The 12995-nt window shown below is 42.8% G+C and overlaps 2 protein-coding genes across 5 annotated transcripts in view; one reads left to right on the top strand and one right to left on the bottom strand.

Annotated features, from left to right (window-relative positions):
* The window catches only part of B4GALT4 (beta-1,4-galactosyltransferase 4), a 37342-nt gene extending 35471 nt beyond the window's left edge, over window positions 1-1871 (top strand). For all 3 annotated transcript variants that reach the window (XM_028505150.2, XM_036018127.1, XM_036018128.1), the window contains one exon: window positions 690-1871. In XM_028505150.2, the coding sequence (XP_028360951.1) occupies window positions 690-822 (133 nt within the window). In that variant the 3' untranslated portion in view covers window positions 823-1871. The remainder of the gene's footprint in view (window positions 1-689) is intronic.
* A 6232-nt stretch (window positions 1872-8103) lies between these two features.
* The window catches only part of UPK1B (uroplakin 1B), a 30670-nt gene continuing 25778 nt past the window's right edge, over window positions 8104-12995 (bottom strand). Inside the window, exons 7-8 of one of the 2 annotated variants that reach the window (XM_028504687.2) lie at window positions 12351-12434; window positions 8104-9011 (exon numbers count right to left, since the gene is read on the bottom strand). In XM_028504687.2, coding sequence (XP_028360488.1) covers window positions 8961-9011; window positions 12351-12434 — 135 coding nt within the window. In that variant the 3' untranslated portion in view covers window positions 8104-8960. The remainder of the gene's footprint in view (window positions 9012-12350; window positions 12435-12995) is intronic. The other variant, XM_036018126.1, reaches the window with a different exon arrangement.

The following is a 12995-nucleotide window of genomic DNA, read 5'->3' as shown; positions in this document are numbered from 1 at the left end:
TCTTCCCACATTCCAGGGCTGCAACCACGCAATTATGTATTCTTCTTCAAGTGCATTCTGTTGGTTTGTGTGTCCATGCCCCTTGCACGGGGTGGCTTCTCTTCCTCTGTATCCTTCCCCTCACCTTCTTCACTTGGTGCATTTCTTCTCTTTTAGGCCTCAAGTCAAATTTTCCTTTTCCCCGACCATTGTCCAGACTCCATTATGGAGTTAGGTGCCCTTAACTCATCCTTCTGTACCTACATTCTAACTTTCTTTGAAACTTTCAGGAAAGCCAGGTACCTTGCCTGCGTACAGACACGATTTCCCCAACAACATTGGAGGATTCATAGATCCCCTGAAGCTTGTCCAAGGACCTGTCAGCAGTGGATGGCACATTTCACATTGTGTCAGTGTTACCTGCATGTCCTTCTGTCCTGTAGACTGGGGCTCCCTGAATGCAAGTGTCATTATTATACGACACTTTTCATCATTGGTCTCCAGGGCCTCACTTGGGGCTCAACACATGAACACATGGCTGTCATTGTTGTCTACCTTAGATGGGAAAATAAACTTTTCTGCAGTAGAAAACCCAACAGGTGTAATAATTTACCAAGGTGCTTTTGTTAAATTTTGTGGCAAGACAAAAAGCAATGGAAATACAAGTTAACTTTTGTCTTACCATTCACATTTGTTCTTTTTATCTTTAGGATGAAGCTCTTACATCAGGTGTCACGGGTCTGGAAAACAGATGGGTTGAACAGTTGTGTTTATAAATTACTGTCTGTGGATTACAATCCTTTATATGTCAACATCACAGTGGATTTCTGGTCTGGCCCCTGACCCCATATTGTCTGGTGATGTTGGGAAGAACTGAAGATTTGATTGCAATAATTTTGGCCTGCAGTCTTGCCCTAGTAGCACACAGTAAGAACTTGGTGCAGCTAATTATCAAGCTGAATTTTTCCTTTTTGTATTTTCTTAGTAGAGCTCCTGGGGAGATGGAATGAGCTTTCTTAGTTATTTTGATTATGAAGGTTAAAATATTGTAATATAGATACTTGAAGGACTAAGTGTAAAAGGAAGACTCAAAGGATATCACGTAGGCTACTTGAGAATGCTAATTAAAGGAGATTTATTTAACTCTGAAGTGATACATTGTGGGATAAAAAAGGCCACAGGAAATAAGATTGCTGAATGTCAGAAAACGAGACTTGTTCTGGATGGAGGGAGAAAGGTACGACGATGTATTTGCTTGACTCATATATCCTGCATGGTCATCTGTGAAGAGGCAGGTCCCACGTGAGAAGTCAGCGGCAGGAGAGGCGAGAAAGGTGAAGAACCAAGATGCAGTGAACTTGGGAACTTAAGAGGTGGTGGGAGGACTGTCGGACAGAGAGGCAGCCAGGATTGTGCTGGCTGCTGCTGCTGCTCATACTGTGTGGTGTCGCTGGCTGGATGCTCCTTTCAGTATGACCCCAGTAGGAAATACATTATCTACTGGTTTTTTAAAGCATTTTTGTAAAATGATTTTGTACATGTAGGATATGAATTAGCAGTTTACAAATTACATATTAACTAATAATACATCAAAAATACCTCTGCAGTAAAATATAAATAAGCTTTGGGTGCTCAATCTTGTTTTTTACTATTGTGTGAGGCCTACAGGTATGTTTATTTCAGTATCTGTAGTCCTAAACATCTTAAAAACAAAAAGGAGACCGAGCCCTCCTGTTCCCTCTCTTCTTCATCCTTCTGTGCCTCTCTCCTGCTCTTCCTCTGTACATCCGCCTTGTATAACCAGCTCCAGGCTGTGGCCGGTGTCTCTGTCTCTGGTTTCCTGGGTCACATTGCAGTTTTGTTCTCTATATTGTCTTCTGTTCCTTTCTTATTATGGGCAGTGGGTGCAGCAGGGCTGGCCAAAGGGACACAGCTGGTTGGTCATAGGACAGGAAGGGATGGAACTCAGGGCTTGGAAAGCCCTTCATTTGGAAGGAAGGTGGGACCTTGGCAGGGATTTGAGTAGTGGCAGTGATTTGGGAGAGAAGCAAGCCACCAGTACTGCTGAGCTTCCTGGGGAGCGGGCTGGGATATGGAAGGATACTCTAAGGAAGGTAATAGGAGATGGATACTGAGTCAAGAGAACAAAAAGTATTTTGTTTGCGTAGGTGAATGGACACATATATAATGCAGATATGGATGTACTTAAACAATTGCTATACCACCATGCCCTAGGGTCTCTGTCCATCATTATTATGACACTTTTTAAAATTTGACCATGAATGAGTGCCAGCCAGAAGGTGTAAATAATATCCTTCCCAAGAAGGAAGAGGGAGGAAATGGGCTCCCAAGAAAGACAGCAATCATCAGCCAAGTAGAGGAGAATCTGAATGAAAGGAAAATACATTTTATAGACATGATAGGTTTACCTAGGGCTGGCCTGGTTTACCTTTAACTCAGTAGGGACAAGTAAAAACTTTATTATTTTCTTTATTAACACAGAAAGAATGGATGGGTTTCATATTTTCCCTCTCTTGCTCTTCTCTCTCTTTCCTGCAGAATCTTTCTTTAGCATTCTATTCCAATTTTCTTAAATACAACAACATGCATGCTGAACTACCATAATGGCCAACAGCCCATGCCAGGGGGTCCCCATTCTGGAGTCCGTGGGTCCCACATGGTTGGGGAAGGTAAAGCAAGAGAATCGTGTGTATAGGGAAGTCGGGGACCTATATTTGAGAACTCCATTTCTCATTCAATGGAAGCGAAATACAGTTACTACCATGTGGAAACTCCCTTGTATTTTCAGCTATTAACAAGCCATCTGCATTTTTTAAAATGCTAGTAATCACTGTATTATGCCTATTACTATTCTTTAGATAATTCTTTCAACCCAGATAAGGTACAGTCATTTAAATGACTCATTATGAAACTTCTTGAGGCAGAAAATAATTTTTAAGATGTTTATTTTGCCACTGTGCCATTTTACCTGCACTAAAAATTGAGGCCCAGTGACCGGCTGGAGGCAGGTGGCCACCTGCTTGATGGCTGCCATCCTGCCACCCCGTCACAGCTGGGCAGGAGAGGTTGGTCTCCGAGGAACTGAGCTTTCCTATAATTCCTGCCCTGTGTATTTTTTATTGTCAACTGCCACTAAGAGGACAAGTTGTTTGCCTGTTGTAGATACACCTACCAGCATTGCTAAGGAGCATATGGGTGCAGTCTGTTTGGATACCACCATACTTCGCATGAAGGCTGTGCTACTTTGAAATTTTTATTGGTTTTTTCCTTACTACCACTTATAGCACTCTATGGCCTGCAGTGTTTTTACATGTACTTTATTGATCCTGTAGAATCCTGAGATAAGTAGGGTAGATTGAGCAAGTGGAGGCTGAAAACAGGTGGGGTGCTTGCCAGAAGTCCCACAGCTACTAAGTGGCAAACTCGGGGCACAGACTCAGGTCTTCTGACTACAAAGATCATTACCCAATAATTCCTTCACGTGGTGTTTCTCATTCTTTGAGGTAGTTTTTCCGAATCTAAATCTCCGTCCTAGCTCCTGGAGAAGGTCGGTGCTTCTGGGCCTTAAAGAGTATGTTCCATTCTCATTTGGTCTTTGAGCTTTCCCCCAGACATCCCGCCTGGTGTTTTGGCCCCTAGTGCCCTCGCTTCCACTCAAGCTCCTATCAGACTCGTTTCCTGGGGGCCCCAAAATGCTCTGTGAATGGACTCTTAGGTGAGTTGAGACCTTTTATGCCAGACTTGAAACCTCCACTTTCCCTACATCCTGCACATATACAGTCCCTGTGAAAAGCCATGAACATGTCCCACAAGATAGGCACATTTCATAATTTCTTTTTTGCCAGTCACATTCCAAAACTTCTTTTTAAAAGTCTATTTCTTAGTTCCTTGTATATGTAAGCTGTTGCCCCCTTGAGAAGGTCTGATAGGTCTCAAAAGGGCTGAGAGGATGCACCCCCACGGGGAATACCTGTACAGGCAGAGTCTCCACCATTCCATTGACAACTGTTGAAGTTGAAATGCAAATAAAATTGAACCCTGCCTGCATGTCTCGGGGGGTATTTGTGTAATTTTGGACCTTGGGGGAGAGGTTGGTAAAGGATAGGGCATAACAATAGTTGAATGCTTGCTTCTTACTAGTCAATTTTTAACTTTCCAATAGCCCTCTAGGTACTATACATACTGCAAAGAGAAAACATTCAAGTTAAATAACTTCCCAAAATCAGTAAGGGTGTCTTGACTCCAATATCTTGATCTCCCTGAATCCTTCGGAATGTCCTATTGTCAGGATATTGTGAGGTTTCTCTGTGAAGGCAGCACAGGCAGAGATATCATTTGTAGCTAAAAATAATACACAACCTGAGATGTATCCATTAAAATGCCTTATCTTGATGACCCTAGTACATTCTTCCACGATGGAGTAGGAGTTTTGCTGGAAAGCTATTACTCATAGCTGTTGTTTGAGGGCCAGTTGATTTGGACCAAAATATTTGGTCATTAAACTTATTGCAATAAATTGAAGCAAGATGACATTGGTTGGCATGTTCTCAGGGATTACGGTCCAAGCAAAGTTCTTTGGACCAGATTTATGTTATAATTTCCTATGGTATTTCTTACAGGTTGTTAACTATTCTAATGCACACTGCATGTCTTGCTGAATTCTCCCAGTTCCAGGTAAGGACAGACAGGGTTTCCTGAAGCAGTTTCTGAAAGGTCAGGTGACCTGCCACTGTCATGCAGAGCTGCAGTTTGAAGCCAGGTATCTGACTCCAAAGCTCATGTTCTTAACCATTTCGTGGTCACAAACGACAAACACACAAAGACAGGAAATAGGATGGGCAAACATTTGGAGGGTGTGATGTCCTTCAACCAGAGGCCCCTCAGGAATACATCTGCAGATAAATAAAGTGGGATTATGCTTCATTGCAGTGACTGAGAACATACCATGGGGAACAATGAGGTATCTCAGGAAAAAGGAGTTACAAAGAATCTATGATAGCATTTGGGTTTGTGTTGGGTCACTTGAGGAGGGTCTGAGGATGCAAGAAGTGCTCTCTATGGGATCCTGTCAGAAGGCGGGGACAGTTCTGTGACTGTATCTCCATACATTTCATCCATAGGGAAGGAAGGACTAGCAGGGAAATAAAGCTGTAATGGGTGAACACATAGCAGCCACTTGTTCTAGCTAAGAAAGGGTGTGTTTGGTGTTCTGTGGGTGGCACAGTGGCCTTTTTTTGTCTGTGCCTAGAATTACAAAGTGGCTTTGCTTTGCCTCTTTTTATCTTGGTCACAGAGTAACCTTATCTGAGGTTGGGATTCTACGAGATTGTTTATGTCTAATAGGAGAGTAGCATGGCCTCATCGTGAGTGCCAGTCTAGCTTCCGATGGTCAGGGGCTCCTCTTTTTTTCTTTTTCTTTTTTTTTTTAAATTTTATTTATTTTATTTTTAGAGAGGGAAGGGAGGGAGATAGAGAAAGAGAGAGAGAAACATTAATGTGCGGTTGCTGGGGGTCATGGCTTGCAACCCAGGCATGTGCCCTGACTGGGAATCGAACCTGCGATGCTTTGGTTCACAGCCTGAGCTCAATCCACTGAGCTATGCCAGCCAGGGCTCTTTTTTTCTTTTTCAAATCGGAGTACAGGCCACTAGAAAGCAGAGCATGATGGCACCATTTCTCTTTAACACCTGGACTTGGCTGTTTGTCTCCCTCGGGTGTGTGTGTTGGGAACACTGGGGCCTGGGGGTGGGGAAGGATCTGGGAACAATGCATTTCTCAGGAATGCTGCCTTTTCCCAAGCCGTTTTTGGATCTCCTCATTGGATGTGGGCACTTGATCCGAATTATAAACATGTCACACATGAAAGCAAACTCAATAGCTTACAACTAGCCTCCTTTGGGTTTCTTCTTTGATTTAGTCCTGGTACAGGATGTGATAAGGGCCTGAGTGAGGTGAAGCAGGGGAGAGAAACTAGAGGAAATACTGGATACAGAAGGAGAAAGGAAATTGTTCAGTCAATAGAAATGAGAAACAAGCTCAGTTTCCAATCCCTTAACCGTAGCCCAGTTGGTCAATCAATTTGGCTGGGATTGGGGTAGAAGAGAGAGGAGATTAGATTTTCAAATTCTCATGGTTATTATTATTCCTCCTTTTCTTGATTGGTATCCAGAGAGTACCTGATCTGCTGCTTAGGAAAAGAAGCAGCTCCTGTTTATTATAGCTGATGGGGATAAAAAAAAAGCTACAGAGCTGATAATATGAGCAGCGGGCTTTCTAATGCTCAGTGTAAACAGCCTGCTGGGAGCCTGGTAGCAAGCTGCAGAGGGAGTGGCCAATCAAGAGAGCAGAATGACCCCTCTGGTGTTGCAATCAGGTAAAACTTACCCCAGAGTTAGTCTGACACATGTCTGGTGTTAGGTAATCATTTTTCCTTGCCCACCTGATAAGCAGCAGGAGGACAGACTTGAAGTGGGAGGTTTCATAAGATGGCTTTGTGTGGACATGTCTTAAACCCAGCAACCTGCCAGCATCTGGGCTCTCCAGCTCTCTTTCCCCCTCCCTGGTCTGGTGGAGCTGGAGGCGGCTCTGGTGAGGCTGGGCCTGGGCCTGGGCCTGGGCCTCACCCTGAATAATGGCTAGGTTCTCACTGTGAGTCCCCTTCCAGTATCAGACCCTGGAGGGAAGAGGGGAAAGACTGGACTTCCAGGGAAGGCTGAGAGGGATGGCAGGAACTTGGCAGAGCACAAACTGCCCTGAGGTTACACTGAAGACCCTATAGTAGGACACACAGAAGTCTTAAATGGCTGAATTTTCTGTACGGGAGTCCTTGGGCCTAGGTCTGTCATGGCTGAAAGGTGTGTCCTCCCCAAGTGTCGGGGGCTTGGACATGGTGGGTTCAGAGCCTTATTTGGTTTTGGGAGCAGCAGAACCTGTCCACATACATCGTTGGGGGAATTGGCACCTTCTGTGAAGGATGAGGCTCCATGTAGGAAGCTAGCTGGAGGGGGTGGGGCATCTGCTAACTGAAGACTCATTCTCTTTCTAGTTACTTCTTGGCAGAGAAGGCAGGTAATAAGATTTAAGGAGCAGCAGGTGGGCCATCTTTCCTCATAATAGTTCTTTCCTGCTCCTATGGCTGCCTCGGATTCTACCAACTAGAGATCAATTTCTATTATCAAGGAAAAACCTATAAAGATTAAGGGGGTTGGCACTAGTTGTCACTCTCCCCTTAGCAAGAATTAGTTTTCCAAAAGGTTTTACCTTATTGTAGCTGAGATCCAATCACAAGGAGAATGGGATTTTATATGTGAAGCATGAAGCTCTGGAGAGGAAGGCGGGGTGGGCAGGACTTGCTCAGCCAGTGGAGAGCAGGAGGACAATGGAAAACCTGGTTAGCAGTGGGAGAAAAAGGCACCGGGACACAGGAGTGTATGTAAGGGGAGGTGGGACAGAGGCGTTTCAAAGCTTAGCCCAGAGTAAGTTTCTTCTGCCTCTTCCTGTCTTCTAAAAAACACAGAACTTTCCCAGACAAATATAGGTGTCATTTATCTTGACACCCAAGCTGTGTCTGGAGAAATGAAGTGAGACAGGCAGGACGGGCCAACTGTGCGTCAGGATGTGCGCCTTTAGCCCTGCAAGGGTACAGCAGAGGTGTGCCCTCTGTTCTTTCTCGTCAGCCTAACTCACAGGACCCTGGTCAGGGCTGTGGCATTGGGGTACTCCCTCTGGCTGAGTCAGCTGGGAATAGAACCCTGAAGTGACAGGTACATTTTCTTCATAGGAGACAGTTCAGTAGTTGGAGTCAGGGATGCTTCCCTTGTTTCCAAGGGCAAGAGGAAAAGGATTGGAGAGGCAGCAGCTCCATCACCACTGCTGGGCTTCAGCGTAGTAGGAGCAAAAAGTAAAGGTAAATGTAGAAATTCTAACCATTTAACTGTCTAGCAGGGTTACTGATGTCCAACAGGAAACCACACCCTATTGCATTTTCCATCTTCTGAACTTTAATTCCCATGAGCCTAATAAGCTCTTGCATTCATTGGAAAATCCATTTTGTTAGACTCATATATGACCAGTTAGGACACTGGTAAAAACAAAAGAAAGTGAATATGTTAAAGGCCTTCTTTATTTATAAGACAGATGCTGAGTTATATGAACTTTCTTCAGGGCCACAAATGAAAACATAGTTCAAAAGAGAAACCTTTTGACAGTAAACAAAAATCACCATAAATCACCTATCTAGTAGCTGGCTTGCCTCTCCTCTATTTGAAAGGTGTTTCCATTTGAGACTGGTAAATATATGTGAAAGGCCTCTACTTTGTCCCCAAAAGCCCAAAACTTTTAATTAATGGGGGGCTGAAGTTACTAAACACATACAATCTACAATGTCCAAGAGGGCATTGGGCATTGTTAACTGAAGATTGGGCACTGTCCTGGAGAGTATAAGGATCCTAAAATGCCATTAAAAGAATTGCCTGAGTCTCCATATATGGGAGCCACTGTAGAACAAAAGGCAAAAGGTGCATAGAAAAAAAGGCAGCTTTCCTCGGTTCTTTCACATGGACAATAGGGAGATGAAAGAAAGCCTTTGAAAGTGTCATTTCAAAAGTAGTGGGAAATACAGGCAGATCTGCTGTCCAAATAGACTTGGCTGGCTGTGATAACACAGGCTCCTGTGAATGTTTCTATGCCCCCAAATTAAAAATGAACAGGAGTGGGAGTAGTTATTGCCTCCTTTCCAAAGTCTCCCACTCCAACAATCAATAAAATATTGTAGAATCCTAGACCAGGGTAAAAACACAGTGCTGAGAATTTCAGGAGCCCGAGAGCCTGAAGGAGCTCCATACCAACTGACGTGGCAACTTGAGTGAGGACATGTGCCCGGGGGGCACACACGTGGAGTGTCGGGAGAGAGCAGTTCCAGCACCAGATCCAGAGTCACCGGGAGAAGGTGGACACTGTCTTCAATATTCAATTCTGCTCCAGTAGAACATGGTACCCAGGAGAACCCAAAACTAGAATATAAAAAGAAAAAATTAATAAGGAATTGGTTTAGGAACATCTCATTCTGGGAGAAAAATGATGTTTGGCTTTGTGACAATGAATTTTTAAGGGTACTCTTGCCTAAATAACATCAGTCATTTCTGTGTTCAACTAGCCCCCTTGAAAGTTCTTCCTTCTTCCCATCAGGGCTTCTTACCCTCTACTGCATTCCTACTTCTGGTATGTGTCATTTTGGAATATGAGTTTCTTGCTTCTAGTATGAACTTCTCTTCCCAGGGGACTCTCTCTTTTCTCAAAAGTGCTTGTGATGAACAGCTGCCCTCCAGACACTCAAGATATTTGCCTCAGGCTGGGGGTTAGAATATATGAGTTCTGTGGCAGATCTGCCAGCCACTCCCTGCATCTGCAAGGTAATATAATGACATCCTCACTGATTCCAGAGTTGAAGATTGAATGAGATAATGAAGTAATAATAGTGTCTAATGTTTATTGATGACTTACTATATATCAGGCCCTGTTCTAATACCTGCACATATAACTCAATTTAGTGCTTCCAAAACCCTATAGGAAACTGAGGCCCAGAGGAGATACGTAACTTACACAAGGCCATAAAACTAGCAGGTGGTGAAGCTGGGGGTCAAGCCCAGGTGGTTGGTTAGCTTCCGAGTTTATCCATTTAACCACTATGAGAAAGCTGTAAACAGCAGTGAACTGGACCTGCCTAAGATCTCTTCTTAAGCACAGTTCTTAGGAACTCTGTTGAACTTCTCTATTCCTTGTAAGAAAGATGTCTGGCCACCTACCAACTCTACAGAGTTGTAGGATTTAACGTTAAGAGTATTTGACATGGTGCCTTCTCTGTAGCAGGCCTTCAGTAGACCTAGTTCCCTTTCCTATTTTGAACTTCAAGAGGACTTACAAGATCCAGAGTCCAGACCATTTGATGCTTGTAGCAATATCAAAGATTTCACCTGGTCTGGAGTTCTAAGATTCTCAAAAGCCTTTAAACATTAGCCCATATAATTTCTGCCAGCATGACACAAAACAAACTTCATTGTTACCATTTTTCATTCACTCAATAGGGATTAAGCGCTTACTGCATGCTGTGCCAGGCACGGGTCGCCAGGCTTTGGGAAGACACAAGCCCTCACACAGCAGTGGTTCCCAGCGGGAGGTGCGTGCAGGGTGTCTCAGGGGCTCCTGACAGCGTGGACTGAGGGCTCATAGAAGCCTCTCAAAGGAGCCTCCCTTCCTTCCTGCCTCACTCAGTTTCTCATCCCAAACCCAACATTTAATTAATCAATCAATTAATTAATTAATTACTGAATTTACTGAGGTGACATTGGTTAACAAAATTATGTAGGTTGCAGGTGCACAAATCCCAGCATTTCTTCAAGTGTGGTGTACAAACAACTGATAGCCCTTTTAGGTGTCTACAATGAAAGAATATTTACATAACAATATCAAGACTTTATTTGCCCTTTCTGCTATGTTCACATTTGCACGGATGGTGTGAAGGCAGTGGAAGGAAAAAATGTTGGCATCTTAGCAAGATTCAAGGCAGAGACACAAATCCTTCACTGCTATGCGCTTGTAGGAGAATAAAATGCCAGTTTTACTTGAGATTGTCCTTGATGAAACAGTAAGAATCACTGATTGTATTAAATGTTGACCTTTGAGGACACATCTTTTTAGTATTCCATCTGACAGAAAGGAAGTATCCCTAAAGCAGTTTTGTTGCAAATGGAAGTAGGATGGTTGTCTTGAGGAAAAGCACTTAGGTGACTGAGTTGTGCACTGAACTGGTTATTTTTTCATGGAACACCATTTTTACTTGAAAAAAAAAGACTAACAGATGAGCTATGGTTATTTAGAGTTGGATGTTTGCAGACATTTTCTTGGAAAGTTGTAAAGTGAGTCTGTCATTTTGAGGAAAACAGCTGACGATATTTGTTGCTAGTGATAAATCTGAGCTTTCAAACCAAAATCATAAAACTTGTATTTGACACCACAAACTTGCTAGCATCCCAGTACTTAAATTCTCTTCCAACATGGCAATATCAATGAATGCAATTTCTTGGTATTGCATGAAGAAATTGACCAACATTTGGAAGATTACATGACACAGTGAATCAATATTTTTTCAAATAACCAATGCACGATGTTATAGAATTGTACATGAGTAAAAGATTTATGCCAAGTGCAAGACAAACCAATGTAATGTATTCTAATGTAACAGAGTCTGAAGTTCATTGACAGTTTTAGATTCTGTATTGCAACTAACCCTTAAGAATATTACTTGTCAAGTTTTGTCTAATACCGAAGAAGAATGTTCACACTTATCTTTAAGTAAGGCTACTGAAACATTCCTGTTGTTTTTTTCAACTATTTATCTGTGTGAGGATGGATTTTCTTCAAATCCTTCAACCTAAGCAACATATTATAACAGATTGACTGAAAAACCGAATATGAGAATCCAGCTGTCTGTTCTTCTGCCACACATTGAAGAGGCTTTCAAAAATGTGAAACATTTCTCATTACCCCATTTCTCATTACCTTTCTGTGGTGGAAAACAGTTACTTTTTCCACAAAAATACGTTGTTAATGCTAACAAGCAACTGATTTATTAGTAAGTATATTGAAATTTCTGTGTTACTTTTCAATAGTGTAAATGTAGATAAAGATAGCTTCCATAGACAAAAGGTCTTTGAAGACCTTGGTATTTTGAGAGAATAAAGGGGTTCTGAAATTAAGTTTAGGACTGCTTCCCTAATGCAATAACTCTTAATCCTGACAGGAAATTAGAATCATCTGGAAAAACTTTATTAAAAATGGGCTCTGCAAGAGGTTGGGGTGCAGGTATGCTTTGCTTTTTTCAACCCTGCCTTCCCCACCCGCCGAAACTTTGATGCATAACTGCTGCACCCTCTTGCTGCATGTGCATCCAGTAACGTGAGCGGTAGGACGGGTGAGACTGGCTGAGGCAGCTCTTTGGAAGGAGATGGGCAAATTAGTGTCCAGAGCCATCTAGATAGATGACAGTCTTTGTAGTCACCTATCTCACTATAGTCTCACTAGTCTCACTATAATGAGCTAGTGAGATTTGGAGAACTGGGGGAGCAGGCAAGTGCATCCCAACCACCCAGAAGAAGGATCTGGTTAACAGGGTGCATCCTTTCCCTGGCAGGGAACCTCCCAAAGGGAAACTGCTGGCCTCACTCATGTGCCAGCAGCTTCCTGAAGTTTTATTTCCAGACAGTCTAGTGTGGTTGGGCTAAGCAGGAGCAATCTCAAGTTCCCTCCTTATTATCATCTTCTCAGAAATAAAGCACGTGCCAGGTAATACTCACAGTCCAGCAGAGAATGGCAAATCCAAACCAGGCAACCCCCCAGGCGTGCCGGTTCATTGGTCCAGAGATCAGTTCATAGCAGCCCTGGAGGAGTGGGCGATTCCACGTCAGTGTGAGAGGGCCCAGTGAGAGACATGTAAGAGATGTGGGGGGAAGCAGACTGTTAAGTGAATCCAAGTCTAGGCTATTTCCACGTCCCCATGCCAGTTATCAACAGTTATTGACAGCTCTTTGCCCAGGGAATAGAAATGATTCTGTCAGACAACTTTTCTATGTCACCTTTGTTTTTGTCTTTATCATTCAATGTAACTAACAAAGGTCTTGCTATTTTTTTTGTAATGACTTCCGATTAAAGCTTTTTAAAAAAAGGTGCTTCTATTTTAGCCTAGTATTTTTTCATATTGAATATGTGAGTAATGTAAAATATTCTTAATAAAATTTGCATTTTTTCTTTTCCAAAATATGTTATTGCTGATTTGTTTGAGGGCAGAGTTACTTTTCGTTTGTTTTTGAATCAAGGTGCTTCTGGTCTATAAAAACCAGAGGGATTTTTTTTTAATCATTGAAGGAACCCCTATACCATGCTTTCTAAATTTTAATTTGATGCCATATTTTAACATATCTCTTTATTGTTCCAGTGGGACT

This window comes from Phyllostomus discolor, chromosome 2 (genome assembly GCF_004126475.2).
Source record: "Phyllostomus discolor isolate MPI-MPIP mPhyDis1 chromosome 2, mPhyDis1.pri.v3, whole genome shotgun sequence".
In the NCBI taxonomy this organism is placed as follows: domain Eukaryota; kingdom Metazoa; phylum Chordata; class Mammalia; order Chiroptera; family Phyllostomidae; genus Phyllostomus; species Phyllostomus discolor.
This window is presented reverse-complemented; position numbering and strand designations above follow the sequence as displayed.